This window comes from Carcharhinus amblyrhynchos, chromosome 7 (assembly GCF_965287045.1).
Source record: "Carcharhinus amblyrhynchos chromosome 7, sCarAmb.v2.hapA, whole genome shotgun sequence".
Classification (NCBI taxonomy): Eukaryota; Metazoa; Chordata; class Chondrichthyes; order Carcharhiniformes; family Carcharhinidae; genus Carcharhinus; species Carcharhinus amblyrhynchos.
Window position 1 is genome coordinate 124,078,361 of NC_137330.1, and position 21,130 is coordinate 124,099,490.

The 21,130-nt window shown below is 46.5% G+C and overlaps 1 protein-coding gene across 1 annotated transcript in view; it reads left to right on the plus strand.

Moving 5' to 3' along the window:
* Positions 1-19,194, plus strand: part of nvl (nuclear VCP like) — a gene marked incomplete at its 5' end in the record, with an annotated part of 41,037 nt that extends 21,843 nt beyond the window's left edge. Inside the window, 4 exons of the mRNA XM_080193455.1 lie at positions 153-229; positions 13,207-13,295; positions 13,578-13,663; positions 17,902-19,194. Of these exons, the coding sequence (XP_080049581.1) occupies positions 153-229; positions 13,207-13,295; positions 13,578-13,663; positions 17,902-17,946 (297 nt within the window). The remainder of the gene's footprint in view (positions 1-152; positions 230-13,206; positions 13,296-13,577; positions 13,664-17,901) is intronic.
* Positions 19,195-21,130: the final 1,936 nt, after the last annotated feature.

A 21,130-nucleotide genomic window follows, 5' to 3' on the forward strand; every position in this document is an offset into this window, starting at 1 on the left:
CCCCCCCACCCCCACCGTCCGCTCTCCCCGCACCCCCCGTCTGCTCTCCCTGCCCCCCCGTGTGTGAGGTTTTGGGGGAACGGTGTGTGAGAGGTTTTGGGGGGACAGTGTGTGAGGTTAATGTGTTTATCCTGATGGTTTTTGTATTTTAGTTTGGGACCTGCCCCCTCCTGGGTGGTGATGTTGATCTTTTTGCGATCGCCAGTGACCAACGTGCGGATTCATTCACGTGAGTTCATTCGATTCCTTTGTCCCAGCATCCCGTTTAAATTTTTAACCTGTATCTGTACCTGTTGGCAAGTTGTGTAATTTTAGTCACAAGTATGCTTGCATTCACACTGCAATGAAGCTACTGTGAAATTCCAAAATGTGGAATTGGTTTGGGCAGAATTAAGAAGGGAACAAGATCAGAGTAGTTTCTCTCCCATCTACACCTTGTATCACTTGCTGTGAATCCATGTCTCCTTGTTTTAGAATTCTCCACCAAGAGAAACACTTCTATCCAATCTCTTCCCCTCGTAATTTTGTGCACCTCAACCCTGCAGCCCCCCAGCCTTCTTTGTTTCAAGGAAAGGAATCCCATTTTCATGTGAAGGCAAGTGTCCAGGTCAGGGCACCAGAGCAGCAAAGATGATTGTCGATTGCAGGTAATGTTTGCATAGGTGCACTCACTGCGACCAGAAGGTAGTTTGCGGAGGACATTTAAACCCCAAAACACTACTTTAGTGTTTCCCCCCCCCCGGACCGCCGCCTCTAACCAAAAAAAAAGTCAGGAGGGCCACAAGCAAGGGCAAGGTGAGTTGAGATTATTTTGTCCTTCTACCTGTATAAGAGCAGTATAGCAGATAGGGCAGTAGTATGCTCCTCCTGTCAGATGTGGGAAATTAGGGAGCATTCTAATCTCCCTGACAACTTTGTCTGCAGGAAGTGTGTCCAGTTGCATCTCCTCGCAGATCGCATTGTTCAGTTAGAGCAGCAGGTAGATACACTGTGGAACATACAGAAGGCAGAGTGTCATAGACACTAGTTACAGGGAGGCTGTCACACCACAGGTTCAGTCAGGTGGATGGGTGACCACCAGGAGAGGCAGGCAGGTAGTGCAGGAGTTTCTTGTGGCTGTTTCCCTTTCAAACAGGTATACCATTTTAGATACTTTTGAGGGGGATAGCTGTCAGGGAGAGATACCAGCTGCTGCTTGTGTGGTACAGGGTCGGGCAAAGAGCAAGCAAGCAGCAGTAATAGGGGACTCACTAGTTAGAGGCACAGACAGGCATTTCTGTGGCCACAATCGAGACTCCAGGATGGTGTGTTGCCTCCATGGTGCCAGGGTCAAGGATGTCTCTGAGCAGGACATTCTTAAGGGGGAGGGTGAGCAGCCAGAGGTTGTTGTGCATCTTGGTAAGAAAAGGGATGAGGTCCTGAAGTGGAAATATAGAGAGTTAGGCAGAAGGCCAACATGTCGGACCTCAAAGGTAGCAATTGCTGAATTATTGCCAGTACTACGTGCTATTGAGAGCAGGAATAGGAAGATTAGACAGATGAATATATGGCTTGAGAGCTGGTGCAGGGGGCAGGGATTTAGATTTTTGGATCATTGGGATCTTTTCTGGGGAAGGGGTAACCTGTTCAAGAGGGCCAGGTTACACCTGAACTGGAGAGGGACTAACATCCTGGCGGGGAGATTTACGAGAGCCACTCGAGAGGGTTTAAACTAGTTTGGTTTGGGGGTTGGATCCAAAGCAGAAGAGAAGTTTGAGGACAGCACAGAAGTTAAAGAGAGCACATTAATTAGTAAAGGCAGTGTCAGTAATCTTAGTACCAGACAGATCAGACAGAAGCAGGACAAAGAGCAAGGGAAGTCCAGATTAAACTGCAGTTATTTTAATGCCAGAGGCCTGATGGGCAAAGCAGATGAACTCAGAGCATGGATGGGAACGTGGGACTGGGATATTATAGCAATGGCTAAGGAAAGGACAAAACTGGCAGCTCAGTGTCCCAGGGTAACAGATGCTATTTGAAAGATAGAACAGGAGGGGAAGTTGCTCTTTTGATTAGGGAAAGCATCACGGCTGTACTGAGAGAGAATATATCCAAGGGTTCGGTTATTGAGTGTATATGGGTAGAACTGAGATAAGAAGGGGGGAATCACTTTGATAGGGTTGTACTGTAGGCCCCCAAACAGTCAGCGGAAAATTCAGGAGCAAATATGTAAGGAGATTACAGATAGTTCCAAGAAAAATAATGGTAACATTAGGGGATTTTAACTTTCGCAATATTGACTGGGGCAGTCATAGTATTAGAGAGTTGGATGGAGAGAAATTTGTTGAGTGTATTCAGGAGGAATTTCTCCTTCAGTATGTGGATGGCCTGACTAGAGAGGGGGCAAAACCTGACCTCCTCATGGGAAATAAGGAAGGGCAGGTATTAGTGAGGGATCACTTTGGGACCAGTGACCATAATTCTATTAGGTTTAAGATAGTTATGGAGAACGATAGGTCTGGCCCAAAAGTTAAAATTCTAAATTGGGACAAGGCCAATTTTGATGGTATCAGGCAGGAACTTTCAAAAGTTAATTGGGGGAGTCTGTGGGAAGGAAAAGGGATGTCTGGTAAGTGGGAGCTTTTCAAAAGTGTGTTAACCAGTGCTCAGGGTAAACACATTCCTCTTAGAGTGAAGGGCAAGGCTGACAGAAGTAGGGAACCCTGGATTACTCGGGACATTGAGGCTCTGGTCAAGAAGAAGGGGGCACATGACATACATAGGCAGCTGGGATCAAGTGGATCGCTTGAAGAGTATAGGGGGCGTAAGAGTAGAGTTAGGAGAGAAATCAGGAGGGCAAAAAAGGGACCCGAGATTGTTTTGGCAGATAAGGCAAAGGAGAATCCGAAGGGCTTATACAAATACATAAAGGGCAAAAGAGTAACAAGGGAGAGAGTGGGGCCCTCTTGAAGACCAACAAGGACATCTATGTGCAGATCCACAAGAGATGGGTGAGATCCTAAATGAATATTTCTTATCAGTATTTAGAACAAAGAACAACACAGCACGGGAAACAGGCCCTTCGGCCCAACGAGCCCGCGCCGCCGTCCCACTGTCTCAGTGACCTATTCATGATTTTAGTCTACGCCTAATGTGCGAGGATCAGGGAGGTCCAATTTAGGGACAATTTAGTACCCAATCAATCAGCCTAAAAGCACATCTTTGGGATGTGGGAGGAAACCGGAGCACCCGGAGGAAACCCACGCAACCACGGGGAGAACGTGCAAACTCCCACAGACACAGGCCCAAATCCATGTGTCCGCACAGCAACAGAGATAGTCTCTGAGCTGTCATGTTGCCCTCGAGATGGTCCAGTTTAAGCACACTAACGACATGAAGCAATAGGCAACTCCCGAAGCAACGTCCAAGAGCAGCCCACTACACCTGCCGCATGCATGCCCCTTGCTGGACTTAAATGCCTGTGGAGACAAAAAAATTCATTATTAAACAGGCAAAGACTGTAACATCCCTGAGGCAAAAACGTAATCCCAAGCCTACAATGTTTAGTAAGGCCTGCTATATCCCCCTATATGTAGCCCGCTCATGTGGCTGTCTAAGTGACTCTTAAACAACCCTAGCGTGCCTGCTTCCACCACCTTACTCGGTAGTGCATTCCACACCCCCACTACCCTTTGCGTGAAAAACTGCCCTCTAATATTTGTCTTATACCTAGCCCCCCTCACCCTAAGCCCGTGACCCCTCGTTCTATCCATTTCTAATAGCGGAAAAAGCTTACCACCATTTACTCTATGTATCCCCTTCATAATCTTATAAACCTCTATTAGATCCCCCCTCAGCTGACGTCTCTCAAGGAAAAACAGCCCAAGTTCGTTCAATCTTTCCTCGTAAGACAGCCCTTCCATACCAGGCAGCATCCTGGTAAATCTCCTCTGCACTCTCTCCAGGATCTCTACATCCTTCCGGTAGTACGGCGACCAGAACTGGACGCAGTACTCCAAGTGAGGCCTAACCAACGTTCTATACAACTGCAACATCAGACTCCTACTCTTATATTCTATACCCCTTCCTATGAAGGCTAACATACCATACGCTTTCCTCATCACATTCTGCACCTGCACCGACACCTTCAGGGACTTGTGCACTTGCACCCCCAGGTCTCTCTGCGTATCTATACTCCGGATAGTTCTACCTTTTATCGTATAACTCCCCTCCACATTATTCCGGCCAAAGTGCATCACCTCGCATTTCTCCGGATTAAATTCCATTTGCCATCTATCTGCCCAATCTACCAGCCTGTCTATGTCCTGTTGCATTGCCAGGCACTGCTCCTCAGTACCCGCCAATCCAACCATCTTAGTGTCATCAGCAAATTTGCTGATCACACCACCTACCCCCTCTTCCAAGTCATTAATATATACTACAAATAGAAGAGGTCCTAGTACCGAGCCCTGCGGCACACCACTGGTGACAGACCTCCAATTGGAAAAGGAGCCTTCCACTACTACTCGCTGTCTCCTCCTCCCAAGCCAGTTCTCCACCCATCTACATACCTGGCCTGTATCCCATGAGCCTTCACCTTTTCTATCAGCCTACCATGAGGGACCTTGTCAAACGCCTTACTGAAATCCATATAGACGACATCAACGGCTTGTCCTTCGTCAACCGTTTTTGTCACCTCTTCCTGTTGAGAAAAGCATGGATGTTAGGGAACTTGGGGAAATAAATAGTGATGTCTTGAGGAGTGTACATATTACTGAGGAGGTGCTGGAAGTCTTAAAGCGCATCAAGGTAGATAAATCCCCAGGACATTGTGGGAGGCTAGGGAGGAAATTGTGGGTCTCCTAGCCGAGATATTGGAATCATCAATAGTCACGGGTAAGGTGCCTGAAGATTGGAGGATGGCAAATGTTGTGCCTTTGTTTAAAAAGGGCTGCAGGGAAAAGCCTGGGAACTACAGGCCAGTGAGCCTCACATCTGTGGTGGGTAAGTTGTTGGAAGGTAATTTGAGAGACAGGACCGACAGGCATTTAGAGATGCAAGGGCTGATTAGGGACAGTCAGCATGGTTTTGTGAGTGGAAAATCAGGTCTCACAAATTTAACTGAGTTTTTTGAAGGGGTAACCAAGAAGGGAGCGGTGTACTTGGTGGCTGGTGAGTTTTGAATTTGCAAGTTAGTTTTTTTCTTCTCTCTATTGCTGGTTCGCGGGGTTTTTGTTTGTTTTCGCTTTCCGTAGCGGGAGCTAGGCGTGGGGGCAGACAGGAAGGGAGCATGGGAGGACAAAAAGAAGGCCACAGTAGACAGCGGGCAGTGTTGGGAGCGGGCAGCGGAGTGAGGTGGGTGCAGATTGAGTGCTGTAAGGGCTTTGGCTCACAGGGCTTAGGCGAGAGCAGGCTTAGGCAAGGTGAGTTACTGGTCCATTTTTTCCTGTTTTCCATTTCTGTGTCCATAATTCTACGGGTGGTCAGGTAAGTGGCAGGGTCCTTGGGGAGACGCGTCGGCTGCATTAGGTGCAATATGTGGGAGTTCCTGGAGACAACACGACTCCCGAAAGTCCACATCTGCACCAAATGTCTGGAGCTGCAGTGTTTGAGGGCCCAGGTTAGGCAATTAGAGCTGCGTCTGGAAGATTTATTTGTAGTCAGGGAGAACGAGGCAATAATGGATAGGAACTACGGTCACATGGAGATCCCAGAGCCTGGCGGGGTGGCTGGGTTACTGTTAGGAAGGGGAAAAAGAAGAGGAATCATGGTCCGAAGACCACCCCAGAGGTAGTCTCCCAAAATATCAGGGGTAAGGCAACAACTGGGGTAGAAAGGGCAAGAGAGGAAAACCAGAATGCCTCAGAGGGAAGGAAGGGGGCTGGATGTGAGATAGTGATGGGGGACGGGAGGGTTAAAGGAATTGATAGGCGGTTCTGTGGGCAAAAGCGGGACTCCAGGATGGTAGTCTGCCTCCCTGGGGCAGGGGTACAGGATGTGTTGGAGAGGGTAGAGGGAATCTTGAAGGGTGAAGGGACCCAGCCTGATGTAATTGTACACATAGGAGAGAAGAACGTAGGAAGGAAGAGCAGGGGGGATATACGTAGGCAGTTCAGGGAGTTGGGGGCCAGGCTGAAGTGCAGGGCCTCCAGGGTGGCATTTTCTGGGCTGCTGCCAGTGCCCAGTAATAGCAGGGCTAGGAATAATGAGATCCTACAGCTGAATGCGTGGCTGAGGGATTGGTGCAGAACAGAGGGTTTTAGTTTTGTAGACCAGTGGGGAGTCTTTGTGTGGGAAGGGCACCCGTACAAGTGGGATGGGGAACATTTAAATGGGAAGGGCATAAATATTTTAGCTGGGAGGTTAGCTGGAGTGTTTCGGCAGGGTTTAAACTAATATGGAGGTGGGGGTGGGGAGGAGACAGATAGCTCAGTAGGCACTGGGATCGGGAGTGAGTTGGGTGACAGGGTAAGTCTAGATGATAGGAAAATCTCCCAGGAGAAGGAGGATCTGAGTGGGCCTGAGGGTCTTCAGTGCATTTGTTTTAATGCGAGGAGTGTGACGGGTAAGACAGGTGAACTTAAGGCCTTAATGTTTGCGAGGAATTTAGATGTGGTGGCAGTGACAGAGACATGGTTAAAGGAGGGGCAGGACTGGCAGCTAAATATTCCTGGGTATAAGTGTTTTAGGCACGACAGAGGAGGGTCGAAAAGAGGTGGAGGAGTGGCGCTGTTAATTAGGGAGCAGATCACAGCGGTGCAGAGGGAGGGTAATATAGAGGGGTTAGGAATTGAGTCTGTGTGGGTGGAGTTGAGGAATAGGAGGGGAGTGATTACTATGCTAGGAGTGTACTGTAGGCCGCCCGATAGCCCACGGGCAGTGGAAGAGGGTATATGTAGAGACATTTTGGATAAGTGTAGGAAGAGCAGGGTTGTTGTAGTGGGAGATTTTAATCTCCCTGGGGTGGATTGGAAGGTGCCTAGAGTTGGGGGTTCGGATGGGGAGGAATTCGTAAGTTGTGTATTGGAAGGGTCCTTGGAGCAGTATGTAGGTAGCCCGACTAGAGAGGGGGCGATACTGGATTTAGTTCTGGGTAATGAGCCGGGTCAGATGGTTGAGGTTGCAGTAGGTGAACATGTAGCTAATAGTGACCACAACTCTGTCTACTTTAGGATACTAATGGAAAAAGACGAGAGCTGTCCTAAGGGGAGGGTGCTAAATTGGGGGAAGGCTAGATACAGCCGGATTAGGCAGGAGCTTAGGGATACAGACTGGGATAGGCTGTTTGAGGGCAAGTCCACGTTAGGCATGTGGGAGTCTTTCAAGGGAAAACTGAAATGGGTGCAGGAAAGGCATGTGCTGGCAAAGAGGAAGGATGGGAAAGGTAGGATTAGAGAGCCGCGGATTACTAGAGATATTGAGGACTTGGTCAGGAAGAAACGAGAGGCGTATGTTAGGTCTAAGCAACTGGGAACGGAGACAGCAATGGAGGAATACAGAGAGTAGGAGGGATCTCAAAAGGGGAGTTAGGAGGGCAAAAAGGGGGCATGAAATGGCTTTGGCAGGTAGGATTAACGAAAATCCAAAGGCGTTTTACTCCTATGTCAGGAACAAAAGGGCGGTTAGGGGAAAAATTGGCCCTCACAGGGACAGAGGAGGGGAATTGTGCTTAGAGTCCAAGGGAATGGGGGAGATCCTGAATGAATACTTTGCGTTGGTATTCACGAAGGAGAGGGGCTTGATGTCTGGCACGGTTATCGAGGGAGCTGTAGACCAGTTGGAGGAACTATCCATTACGAGGGAGGAAGTGTTAGGGCTTTTAGGTGGCATTAAAACTGATAAATCTCCGGGGCCCGATGGCATTTATCCTAGGCTGCTTAGGGAGGCGAGAGATGAAATTGCTGGGCCTCTGACGATAATCTTTGTCTCTTCTTTGGACACAGGTGAGGTCCCAGAGGACTGGAGGATAGCGAACGTGGTATCATTGTTTAAAAAGGGTAGGAGGGATAACCCTGGTAACTATAGGCTGGTGAGTTTGACGTCAGTGGTAGGCAAGTTGATGAAGAGGATTCTTAGGGATAGAATGTATGAGCACTTAGAGCATTGCGATCTGATGAAGGATACGCAGTATGGCTTTGTCAAGGGGAAGTCTTGCCTTACGAATCTGGTAGAATTTTTTGAGGAGGTGACAAAAACGGTTGACGAAGGACGAGCCGTTGATGTCGTCTGTATGGATTTCAGTAAGGTGTTTGACAAAGTCCCTCGTGGTAGGTTGGTTGAAAAGGTTAAGGCTCGTGGAATACAAGGCCAGGTATCTAGATAGGTTGATAACTGGCTTGGTAAGAGGAGACAGAGAGTAGTAGTGGAAGGGTCCTTTTCTAGCTGGAGGTCTGTCACTAGTGGTGTGCCTCAGGGCTCAGTACTGGGACCTCTTCTCTTTGTAATGTATATAAATGATTTGGAAGAGGGAGTAGGTGGTGTGATCAGCAAATTTGCAGATGACACTAAGATGGCTGGATTGGCGGGCAGTGAGGAGCAGTGTCTGGCAATACAACGGGATATTGATAGGCTGGTATATTGGGCAGATATATGGCAAATGGAATTTAATCCGGGTAAATGTGAGGTGATGCATTTTGGCCGGAATAATGTAGGGGGGGAGTTATATGATAAAGGGTAGACCTATAAAGAGTATAGAAATGCAGCGAGACCTGGGGGTGCAAGTGCACAAGTCTTTGAAGTTGGCAGTACAAGTGGAGAGTGTGGTGAAGAAAGCCTATGGTATGTTAGCCTTTATAGGAAGGGGTATAGAATATAAGAGCTGGAGTCTCATGTTGTAGTTGTATAGAACGTTGGTTAGGCCGCATTTAGAGTACTGTGTCCAGTTCTGGTCACCTTACTACCGGAAGGATGTGGAGACTCTGGAGAGAGTGCAGAGGAGGCTTACCAGGATGTTGCCTGGTATGGAAGGACTGAGTTATGAGGAAAGATTGAGCAAATTGGGGCTGTTTTCCCTAGAAAGACAGAGAATGAGGGGAGATCTAATAGAGGTATATAAGATTATGAAGGGTATAGATAAACAGTGGTAAGCTACTTCCTATGTTAGAAACGCACAGTACGAGGGGCCACGGGCTTAGGGTGAGGGGGAAGAGGTATAACACAGATATTAGAGGGAGGTTTTTCACACAGAGGGTAGTGGGGGTATGGAATGCTCTGCCAAGTAAGGTGGTGGAGGCAAACACGCTGGAGTTGTTTAAGAGTTACTTAGACAGGCACATGAGTGGGTTGGAGATGGAGGGATATAGGAGATTGTTTTAAATAAGGTTCATTAGCATTGGGATGTCCCTGGTAATGTGTAAGGATGTGGAATGATCATAATGTTTTTCTCTTTTAATTCACAGGTTTTAAGTCGGTCCACCTTGTGTCCAACGAGGGGCATACATGTGATGGGTCGTACAAGGGCTGCTCTTGGTTGTTCGAGAGTAGCCTAGTGCTTCATGTCGTTAGTGTGCCTAAACTGGACCAGATACTGGGCAAGATGACAGCTCAGTGACTATCGCTGATTGCTGTGCAGACACATGGATTTGGGACGGTGTCTGTGGGAGTTTGCGCATTCTCCCCATGCTTGCGTGGGTTTTCTCCAGATGCTCTGGTTTCCTCCCACACCCCAAAGATGTGCTGTTAGGCTGATTGGAGGTAATAAATTGTCCCTAAATTAGTTTCCCTCAATGTGGAATGCCATAAGCATAGATAAGGGTCATGGGTGGAGGGGAGACTGGTAATGTTAAAATGGTGGCGCGGGCTCGTTGGGCTGAAGGGCCTGTTTCCCGGGCTGATTTTGTTCTTTGTAGATGAGGGCAGTGCAGTTGATGTTATCTACATGGACTTTACCGTGTGGTAGGTTCTGCATAAGGTTAAATCTCATGGGATCCAGGATGAGGTATTTAATGGATATAAAAATCATAGATCATAGAACCCTACAGTGCAGAAAGAGGCCCTTTGGCCCATCAATCACAATCCCACCCAGGCCCTACCCCCATATCCCTACATATTTTACCCACTAATCCCTCTAACCTACGCATCCTGGGACACTAAGGGGCAATTTTAGCATGGCCAATCAACCTAACCTGCACATCTTTGGACTGTGGGAGGAAACCGGAGCACCCGGAGGAAACCCACGCAGACACGAGGAGAACGTGCAAACTCCACACAGACAGTGACCCAAGCTGGGAATCAAACCCAGGTCCCTGGAGCTGTGAAGCAGCAGTGCTAACCACTGTGCTACTGTGCCACCCTTGAAAAACTGGCTTGATGACAGAAGCCAGTTGTAGAAGGTGGTTGTAGAGGGTTGTTTTTCAAACTGGAGACCTATGCTTCAGGGATCAGTGCTGGGTCCACTATTATTTGTCATTTATATTAATGATTTGGATGAGAATATAGGAGGTATGGTTAGTAAGTTTGCAAATGACACCAAAATTGCTGTCATAGTAGATGGTGAAGAAAGTTATCTCCAATCGCAATGGGATCTTGATCAATTGGGCCAGTGGGCTGACGAATGGCCGATGGAGTTTAGATAAATGTGAGGTGATGCATTTTGGTAGATTGAAACAGGGCACGACTTACTCAGTTATTGGTAGGGCACTGGCGAGAGTTACAGAACAAAGAGATCATAGCTAGAAAGTTAATATCTTTTCCCAAAGATAGGGGAGTCAAAAGCTAGCAGGCATAGGTTTAAGCTGAGAGGGGAGAGATACAAAAGTGTCCAGAGAGGCAATTTCTTTGCACAGTGGGTGGTGAGTATCTGGAGCAAGCTGCCAGAGGTAGTAGTAGAGGTGGGTACAATTTTGTTTTTTAAAAAGCATTTAGATAGTTACATGGGTAAGATGGGTATAGAGGGATATGGACCAAATGTGGGCAATTGGGATTATCTTAAAGGTTTAAAAAAAAAGGGGCTCCATGGATAGGTTGGGCCAAAGGGCCTGTTTCCATGCTGTAAACCTCTATCACTCTATCCAACCTATCCTCATAACTACACCTTTTTAGCCCTGGCAACAGCAATTACGTCCTTCCTGTAATATAGTGACCAGAACTGCACACAATATTCCAGCTGTGGCCTCACCATTGTTTTTTTCAATTCCAACATTATATCTTTTCTTTATATTTTATACCTCTGCCAATGAAGGAGAGCATTCCGTATGCCTTCTTTACAAATTTGAATACTTGAATTGCTGCCTTCAGGGATCTATGTTCTCGTGCGCTAAGATCTCTCACTTCATTTACTCGTTTTCATATATTCCTATTTATTATGTATTGCCTATAACTGACCTCCCTAAATGATTGCCCCACACTTCTTTACGTTAAAACCCATCTGCCACTTTACCACCCATTCCACCAATCTATCAACATAATTTTCTAGATTATAGCTATCCTCTACACTGTCCACTACTCAGCCAAGCTCTGTCTGCAGATTTCCCAGTTGTGCCCCCCTATGTTCACATCCAAATCGTTAATATATAACGCAAACAGCAAGGGTCCCAATTCCAAAACCTGTGGAATACCACTTGAAATTTCCATTCACAAGGGCAGCCATCAACCATTACCCTTTCTTTCCCATTCCTAAGCCAACTTTTGATCCAGTTTGCCACATTACCCAGTATCGCACGGTAGCACAATGGTTAGGACTGCTGCCTCAGAGTGCCAGGGACCTGGGTTCGATTCCTGGCTTGGGTCACTGTCTGTGGAGTTTGCACGTTCTACCCTTGTCTGTGTGGGTTTCCTCCGGGTGCTCTGGTTTCCTCCCACATTCTGAAAGACGTGCTGGTTAGGGTGCATTGAACCGAACAGGCACCAGAATGTGGTGACTTGGGGAATTTCACAGTAACTTCATTGTAGTGTTAATGTAAGGCTTACTTGTGACAATAAATTTTAAACTTTAAAACTTTATCCCATGGGCTTCTAATTTTCTTGACCAATCTGCGAGGGAAGGCTTTGAGAGGATTTGATAGGTTTAATCCAGAGAGGATGATATCCTCCTGGGGGAATCTGGAAATAGCAAGCACTATTTCAAATACAGGGTCTCCCATTTCAGACAGACTCCGTCTCTGAGGATTCCTAGTCTTTGGAATTCTTGTCGACAGAGTGCAGCAGCAGTTGGGTCATTGAATATATATGAAGCTGAGTTAGATGTTTGATTAATAAGGGAGATCAGGGTTATGTGGAGGAAGGGGTAGGAGATAAGGCTACAATCAAATCAATCACCTTATTGAATGATAGAGCAGACTCAAGGAGCCAAATGTCCTGTTTTGTTACTGAGGGAGACATGTTTTAGTGAGGAGCTGAAGGAAATCAGTATTAGTAGAGAAATTGATGGGATTGAAGGTGGATAAGTTGTGATAATCTTCACCACAGAGTACTTAAGGAATGAGATATTCAAGGAGACCTTGGAGTCCTCGTGCATCAGTAGCTGACAGTAAGTGCCCAGGTTAGAGAAGGCGAATGGGATGTTTGCCTTCATAGCGAGACGATTTGAGTATAGGGACAGGGATGTTTTGCTGCAATTGTATAGGGTGTTGGTGAGGCCTCATCTGGAGTATTGTGAGCTGTTTTGATCTCCTTATAAGAATGTTCTTGCTATAGAGAGGGTACAGCGAAGATTTACCAGGCTGATTCCTGGGGTGGCTGGTCTGTCACATGAGGAGAGACTAAGTTGGTTAGGATTATATCCACTGGAGTTTGGAAGAGTGATGGGGGGGGGATCTCATAGAAACGTATAAAATTCTAACAGGGTTAGACAGGGTAGATTCAGAAAGAATGTTCCTGATGGTGGGGAAATTCCAGAACTAGGGGTTGTTGTTATGAGGATTGTGGGTAAACTGTTTAGAACTGAGGTGAGGAGAAATGTCTTCACCCAGAGGGTGGTGAATGTGTGGAATTCACTACCACAGAATGTAGTTGAGGCCAAAAGGTTGTGTGATTTCAAGAAGAAATTAGATGTCACTCTAGGGGCTGAAGGGATATGGTGGGAAGGAGAGGATCAGGATATTGAATTTGATGATCAGCTATGACCAAAATGCCCGAATGGCCTCCTCCTGCTTCTAGTCTCTATGTTTCTATTTCTACTCTTGCTAGTGTGTGGAACTGCCAATATTCCAGCCAATATCTGCTCTTCTCTCTGTTACTCTGCACAGTTGGAGTGAGCTGTACTGAGTTAAGATCTGTTGTTCTCTGCAGGGGTGCAGATCTGTCAGCGTTGGTTCATGAAGCTTCAATTAATGCCCTGAGACAGCATCTGTCTGGCCAGTCGTCAGAGAGTAACACAGGTAAGGAAAGTTTAATCCAGCCCCGTGAGAAAGAGTCTCCCAGCAATTTGTACCTTTGAGGATTTGAACCCTCTGAACTGTGTTGCTGCAGCAGCTAACGCCCTCCTTGATCTTAAACCCCAATCCCCTCCTTCCGCCATCATTCTCGAAGAGTCCTGGATCTTCCCTAGTGTGTCTGCTCCCTCCAGGTCACTCCTCGTGCAATCATTGTAATCCTTCTTACACTCACACCTCGCTGATCCCCTCTATTCTCCTTTAGTCTGTTTAACTCTGTTTTTAAAGTTGTAGCTCCCATTTTGAGATTGCGGGTGACACGGCAGCATTTCGAAGAAGCCTTTCAGAAAGTGAAACCTTCTGTGTCCAAAAAGGTGAGAGAATTTAATAATATACAGAATTTATGAAGTTGAGTCTGCTGTGCTAGTCAGTGAAATTGTAACTGATCTGATAATTCTCAACTCCACTTTCCCACCATTATCTGAGATTCCCTTACTGATTAAAAATCGATCTCGGCCTTTAATGTACTTAATGATTCAGTCTCTACAGAATTCCACAGATTCACTACTCTCAGAGAAAGGGAGTTCCTCTATCTTAACTGGGTGACTCCTTACTCTGAGATTCTGTCCTCAGTTCCTGGACTCTCTGCAAGAGAAAACAATCTGTCAAACCCCCTGAGAATCCTATACGCCTCAATAAGGTCGCCTCTCATTTTTCTCAACTCCATTCAGTACAGATCCAACCTACTCAACCTCTCCTCATAAGAAAATCCCTCAATACCCAGAATCAACCCAGTGAACCTTCTCTGGACTGCCTCCAATGCCAGAATATCTTTCCTTAGATAAAGGCACCAAAACTGTTTGCAGTATTCCAGATCTGGTCTCGTTTTAGCAAGACTTCCCTATTTTTTATATTCCATTCATAAGAACATAAGAAATAGGAGCAGGAGTAGGCCATCTAGCCCTTCGAGCCTGCCCCGCCATTCAATAAGATCATGGCTGATCTGTCGTGGCTCAGTTCCACATTCCTGCCCTCTCCCCATAACCCTTAATCCCCTCTCTTATCAAAAACCCATCAACCCGCTTCTTAAAAATATTTAGCGAGGCAGCCTCCACCACTTCAACGGGCAGAGAATTCCAGAGATTCACCACCCTTTGAGTGAAGAAGTTCCTCCTCAACTCTGTTCTAAACTGGCCCCCCCCCTCCCCAACTACTTATCTTGAGGCTGTGCCCTCTAGTCCTGCTGTCCTTTCTGACCGGGAAGAACCTCTCCCCTATCCATCCCTTTCATCACCTTATACGTCTCAATGAGATCTCCCCTCATCCTTCTAAACTCTAACGAGTACAAGCCCAGTTTATTCAGCCTCTCCTCATAGCTCAACCCCCTCAACTCCGGCATCAGCCTAGTGAACATGGAGTTGTGGGAAGGGTGTTAGCGTGGATAGAGGATTGGTTGTCAAATAGGAGGCAGAGAGTGGGGGTCAACGGGTGCTATTCGGATTGGCGGATGGTGACTAGTGGAGTGCCCCAGGGGTCGGTGCTGGGGCCTCAGCTTTTTACCATTTATATAGATGATCTGGAGGAGGGAACCGAGTGTATGGTGTCGAAATTTGCTGATGACACCAAGATTGGTGGAACGGCAAATTGCACGGAGGGTGTGGAGAGTCTGCAGAAGGATCTAGATAGGCTGGGCGAATGGGCCAGGAACTGGCAAATGGAATTTAATGTTGGCAAGTGCGAGGTGGTCCACTTTGGTGGGAATAATGGTAGGAAGGACTATTACTTACGTGGTGAAAAACTGCAGCAGGCGACGGTGCAGAGGGACCTCGGGGTCCTTGTGCATGAGTCGCAAAAACCCAGCTTGCAGGTGGTCAGGAAGGCGAATGGGATGCTGGCCTTCATAGCGAGGGGGATTGAATATGAAAGTAGGGAGGTCTTGCTGCGGCTGTATAGGGCATTGGTGAGGCCGCAGCTGGAGTACTGTGTGCAGTTTTGGGCGCTGCACCTGCGCAAAGATATTTTGGCCTTGGAGGGAGTGCAGAGGAGGTTTACTAGGCTGATACCGGAGTTGAGGGGGTTGAGCTATGAGGAGAGGCTGAATAAACTAGGCTTGTACTCGTTAGAGTTTAGAAGAATGAGGGGAGATCTCATTGAGATGTATAAGATGATGAATAGGATGGATAGGATAGAGGTGGAGAGACTCTTCCCGCTCAAAAAAGACAGTAGGACTAGGGGGCACAGCCTCAAGATAGAGGGGGGGCGGTTTAGAACGGAGTTGAGGAGGAACTTCTTCACTCAAAGGGTGGTGAATCTCTGGAATTCTCTGCCCGTTGAAGTGGTGGAGGCTGCCTCGCTAAATATTTTTAAGACGCGGGTTGATGGGTTTTTGATAAGAGAGGGGATTAAGGGTTATGGGGAGAAGGCGGGAAAGTGGAACTGAGCAGCGACAGATCAGCCATGATCTTATTGAATGGCGGGGCAGGCTCGAAGGGCTAGATGGCCTACTCCTGCTCCTATTTCTTATGTTCTTACGTTCTTATGAACCTGCTCTGCACTCCCTCCAAGGCCAAAATATCCTTGCGTAAGTGCAGCGACCAAAACTGCACACACTACTCCAGCTGCAGCCTCACCAGTGTCCTGTACAGTTGCAGCAAGACCTCCCTACTTTTATATTCAATCCCCCTCGCTATGAAGGCCAGCATCCCATTTGCCTTCCTGACCACCTGCTGCACCTGCAGGCTGGGTTTTTGCGACTCATGCACAAGGACCCCCAGGTCCCTCTGCGCCGTAGCATGCTGCAGCTTTTCGCCCTGTAAGTAGTAGTCCTTACTACCATTATTCCTACCAAAGTGGATAACCTCACACTTGCCAACATTGTATTCCATCTGCCAGGTCCTCGCCCACTCGCTCAGCTTATCTAGATCCCTCTGCAGACTCTCCACACCCTCCACACAATTTGCTTTTCCACTTATCTTTGTGTCATCAGCAAATTTCGACGCCTTACACTCAGCTCCCTCCTCCAGATCATCTATATAGATGGTAAATAGCTGAGGCCCCAGCACCGATCCCTGGGGCACTCCACTAGTCACCAACCGCCAATCCGAATAGCACCCACTCTCTGCCTCCTATTAGACAGCCAATCCTCTATCCACGCTAACACCCTACCCCCAACTCCATGCCCCCTAACCTTCTGTAACAACCTTTTGTGTGGCACCTTATCAAACGCCTCTGAAAATCAAGAAACACCACACCCACCGGTTCCCCTCCGTCCACCGCACTGCACACATCCTCATAGAATTCCAATAAATTCGTCAGACACGACTTCCCCTTAACAAATCCATGCTGCGTCTGCTCTATCAAACAATTCTTCTCAAGATGCCTCGCTATTTCCTCTTTGATGATGGATTCAAGCATTTTTCCGACAACAGACATTAAACTAACTGGCCTATAATTCCCTGCCTTTTGCCTGCTACCCTTTTTAAACAGGGTTGGCCATGAAATAAAGGCCAACAAATTCCCAAATACGTGTTGAACTTGCATGCTAACCCAATCCCTCTGTGCTGCAGCATTCTGCAATCTTTCTCCATTTAAATCATATTCAGCTCCTTTCTTCTTCCTATCAACTACACGTTTTCCAACATTATTTTCCAGCTGCCAAGTTTTTGCCACTCACTTAACCTCAGCTCCATATCCTGGATTACTTAAAAGGGACTTGTTGATGAAGCTTTAGGACATCAGTACAAGAGTACAGAAAGATTTATTAGGATCTACTGGGACGTGATGGTTTGGGTTATAAGGAGAGGCTGGATAGACTGGGACTTTTTCGCTGGAGCGTAGAAGGCTGTGGGGTGATCTTATAGAGGTCTACAAAATAATGAGGGGCACAGATCAGCTCGATAGTCAATATCTTTTCCCAAAGATAGGGGAGTCTCAAACTAGAGGGCATAGGTTAAAGGTGAGAGGGGAGAGATACAAGTGTCCAGAGGGGCAATTTTTTCACACACAAAAGGGTGGTGAATGTCTGGAACAAGCTGCCAGAGGTAGTAGTAGAGACGGGTACAATGTTTTATTTTCAAAAGCATTTAGAGAGTTACATGGGTATGATGGGTATAGAGGGATATGGGCCAAATGTGGGCAATTGGGATTAGCTTAGGCGTTAGAAAAAAGGGCGGGATGACAAGTTAGGCCGAAGGGCCTGTTTCCATTCTGTAAATGACTCTATGACAAAGGCAAAAATACCAAATTTCAAATTGTCACAACAGTTTGTCCTGCTGAGTACAAGATGAAAAACATCCACAATATATTTCTCTTTACTGTAATAAAGGTTTCTTACGCAGTTAGGAACTGGAATACACTGTCCAAGAGTGCGGTGGAGACTGATTCAATCAAAGCATTCAGAAGGGAATTGGATAATTATTGAAAAGAAGATGATTTGCAAAAATGTGACACTCCTTATTAGTCAATAATTGACTCAGTTTAGATTTATTGCTGGGTAGGAAACTCACTCTGACCATGTTTATCTGCCCTCCAATTCTCTGTCTCCCCATCTGCCATTGTTGTTGTCTGTCTCTCTCTCTCTGACAGTCTAACTCATTCTCTCTCTCTGTTGTAGGACCGGTTGATGTATGAGTTACTGCGGCAGTCTCTTAGCCAGTGATACTGATTGGTGTGTGTATATTCCATGCTGCACCTTCCCCAAAATCCTCCTTGCTGCTGTCTGAAGTCCTTCCATTCAGGATGGTGGTGGTGTAACATCCACACAAACTGCTGAATAATTGAATCCTGTGTGAGTTGTACTGCCTGAGTACCATGGATTTAAATACAAATACTGTGTTTCCATCACCAATTTCCTGTTCCCAGGATCAGGCTGGCAAGTCACATTGGAGCAAAGAGCAAGCTTGTTTGAAATTTGAACAAAATTCTTTAATAAACCTCTTCAGTTATTACATGCCTTGGTAAAATCTCCCACTTTGCAAAATACACCATCTACATTTCATTCCAAAACCTAGGGACAAGAAGCAATCAATATCTTGATACCTTAACTGATTTGGCCACTGGGCTGACAAGTAGCAGATGAATTTTAATTTAGACACGCATTTTGGTCAATTGAACTAGGGTAGGATTTACTCAGTTAATGGTAGGGTGCTGGGGAGTGTTACAGAACAAAGATCGAGGGGAATATGTTCATAGCTCCTTGAAAGTGGAGTCACAGGTGGACAGAGTGATGAAGAAGGCGTTCAGTATGCTTAGTTTCATCAGTCAGAACATTGAATACAGGATTTGCGATCTTTTGTTGAAGTTGTACAAGACATTGGTAAGGCCACACTTGGAAAACTGTGTGCAGTTCCGGTCACCGTATCATAGAAAGGATATTATTAAACTAGAACAAGTGCAGAAAAGATTTACTAGGATGCTACCAGGACTTGATGGATTGAGTTTAAAAGGAGAGGCTGGATAGACTGGGACTTTTTCCTCTGGAGCATCGGAGGCTGAGGGGTGATCTTACAGAGGTCTATGAAATAATGAGGGGCACAGACAAGGTAGATAGTGAATAGCTTTTCCCAAAAGGTAGGGGTGTCTAAAATTGGAGGGTATAGGTTTAAGATGAGAGAGGAGACGTAAATGTATTCAGAGGGCAATTTTTTCACACAGAGGGAGAGGGTGGTGAGTGTCTGGAACAAGCTGCCAGAGGTAAGGGGGGTACAATATTGTCTTTTAAAAAGCATGTAGATAGTTAGTTGGGTAGAATGGGTATAGAGGAATATGGGACAAATGCAGGCAATTGGGACTAACTTAGTGCCTTAAAAGAAGGGCTGAAGGGCCGATTTCCATGCTGTAAACCTCTATGACTGTAATCAGCTTGTGTAGTGGAAGAGACTCTGTTCACCTGATGTTAGTAAAAAGTCTGACAAACCTCACTTACTGTACTGTCTGGAGACAATATACATCTCTTTAAACTGTGATCAGTGCTCCTACCACTCACATTATCAGCCACTTCAGGTCTTGAACAGCAGGTTAGGTGTAAGGATTCACATTTTAATCAGTAATCTCTAAACTGTCTGTGCTTTATATGCTCTGTCTGAGGCCAGAACTCTCCATTCACCTGACGAAGAGGCTGTCCCCTCGAAAGCTAGTGAGAATATTATCAAATAAATAGGTTGGACTAAAACCTGGTGTTGTCAGACTTTTTACTGTGTTTACGCCAGTCCAACGCTGGCATACCCACATCAACACCTGATGTTGAACAGGGTGTGAATTGGTGAGAGTTTTAGTTAAGGGACATTAGCACAATTAGCTATTGGGAAGGAGCTGAGCCTCCATTCACCTCTGTTCAAACATGTCTCTTCATGAATGGCAATTCACATTTTTACAATGATTATTTATTCACCTCCTGGCTCTCCAAAACATGCCTGTCACTGCAAGACCAGGTCTGGAATGTGATTACACACTGGGTGAGTGTACCCCCAACAACACCTGAGAAACTTTTTACACTGTCCAGGGTGAAAATCCTGGAACAGTACTAGAAGGGTGTGAGTAAGTGCACCTACACCACAGCAGAAGGCTGACAGCCCTGCTTTGTTAGTGTGGCCTAATGCCCTGTCCCTGAGGCCTTGCTGCTGTGGAAAGATAAATGTTCATTCAAGTCTCTGTGAACACCTGGAGATGAAATGGTAAGGAGTGTTGGCCAGAAAGGCTGCCACTGACTCCTTCCTCAGATCATGTGCCAGCTACTGTCTGAAAGCTGGGTATAAAGACAGCCTAGAAATGTTTCCCAGGCCAATAAATTCCTGAAGGTAAAGGGGAGGAGGGCTGGAAACAAATACAGCTTGTCCAGTGTAATACCTTTGTGAGTGAGTGTGTGAGAGAGAGAGAGAGAGATTCCACTATTCTTTTGGACAGTAGAGCTCATGTAACTTTTTTTTTGCAAAGTGTGTGGAAGGAGTAATTGTTCCAGTAATGTCTGCTGGTTCCTGTCTGGAACTAGAACACAACTAGTAAAATTGAAGCTTTCCCCTTCCTCTGCTAGTCAATGACTGAAGCCTCACCATCACTTCCCCACTAGACAGTCGTTATACACCCACCTTTCCACCCAGCTCTCACCACACAATGGTTCTGGAAACAATTTGCTGATGTCAGACTAGCAGACAACAGCAGTATTGTGTCAACATGTATTAAATCAGTCTATTGTAAATAGTCTTCTAGGTAATAAGTAACTTGAATGACAACAGTTCAGCACAGGAACAGGCCCTCACACCAAGCCTGCAGATCACATCCTATATTGATACCTGTATCCCTGTATGGGGTGGCATGGTGACAGTGGTTAGCACTGCTGTCTCAGTGCCAGGGATCCAGATTCAATTCCCAGTCTGGGTCACTGTGTGTGGAGTCTGCACATTCTCCCCGTGACTACGTGGTGCTCCAGGTTCCTCCCACAGTCCAAAAGACGTGCTGGTTAGGGTGCACTGAGGAAGAATTTAAGCACAGCCAGTGTACCTGAACAGGCACTGGAGTGTGGCAACCAGGGGATTTTCACAGTAACTTCATTGCAATAATAATGTTAAGTCTACTTGTGAAAATAACAAATAAACTTTAAAAACTTTCAAACCGTCTGTACCCCAACTGTTCATCTACCGATCCAGATATGTTTGCCACATTTAAGACTTATCTGCCTCAACCCCAACACTTGGCAGTGTATTCCAGGCCCTCATCACCCTCTACATAAAAAACCTTCCCCTGCACATCTCCATTGAACTTCCCCTTACTCTTGGTATAACAAAGAACAACATGGGCCCCACAAGCCTATGCTGCCCATTTTAACACTCAGTGTGCACCTCATTTCA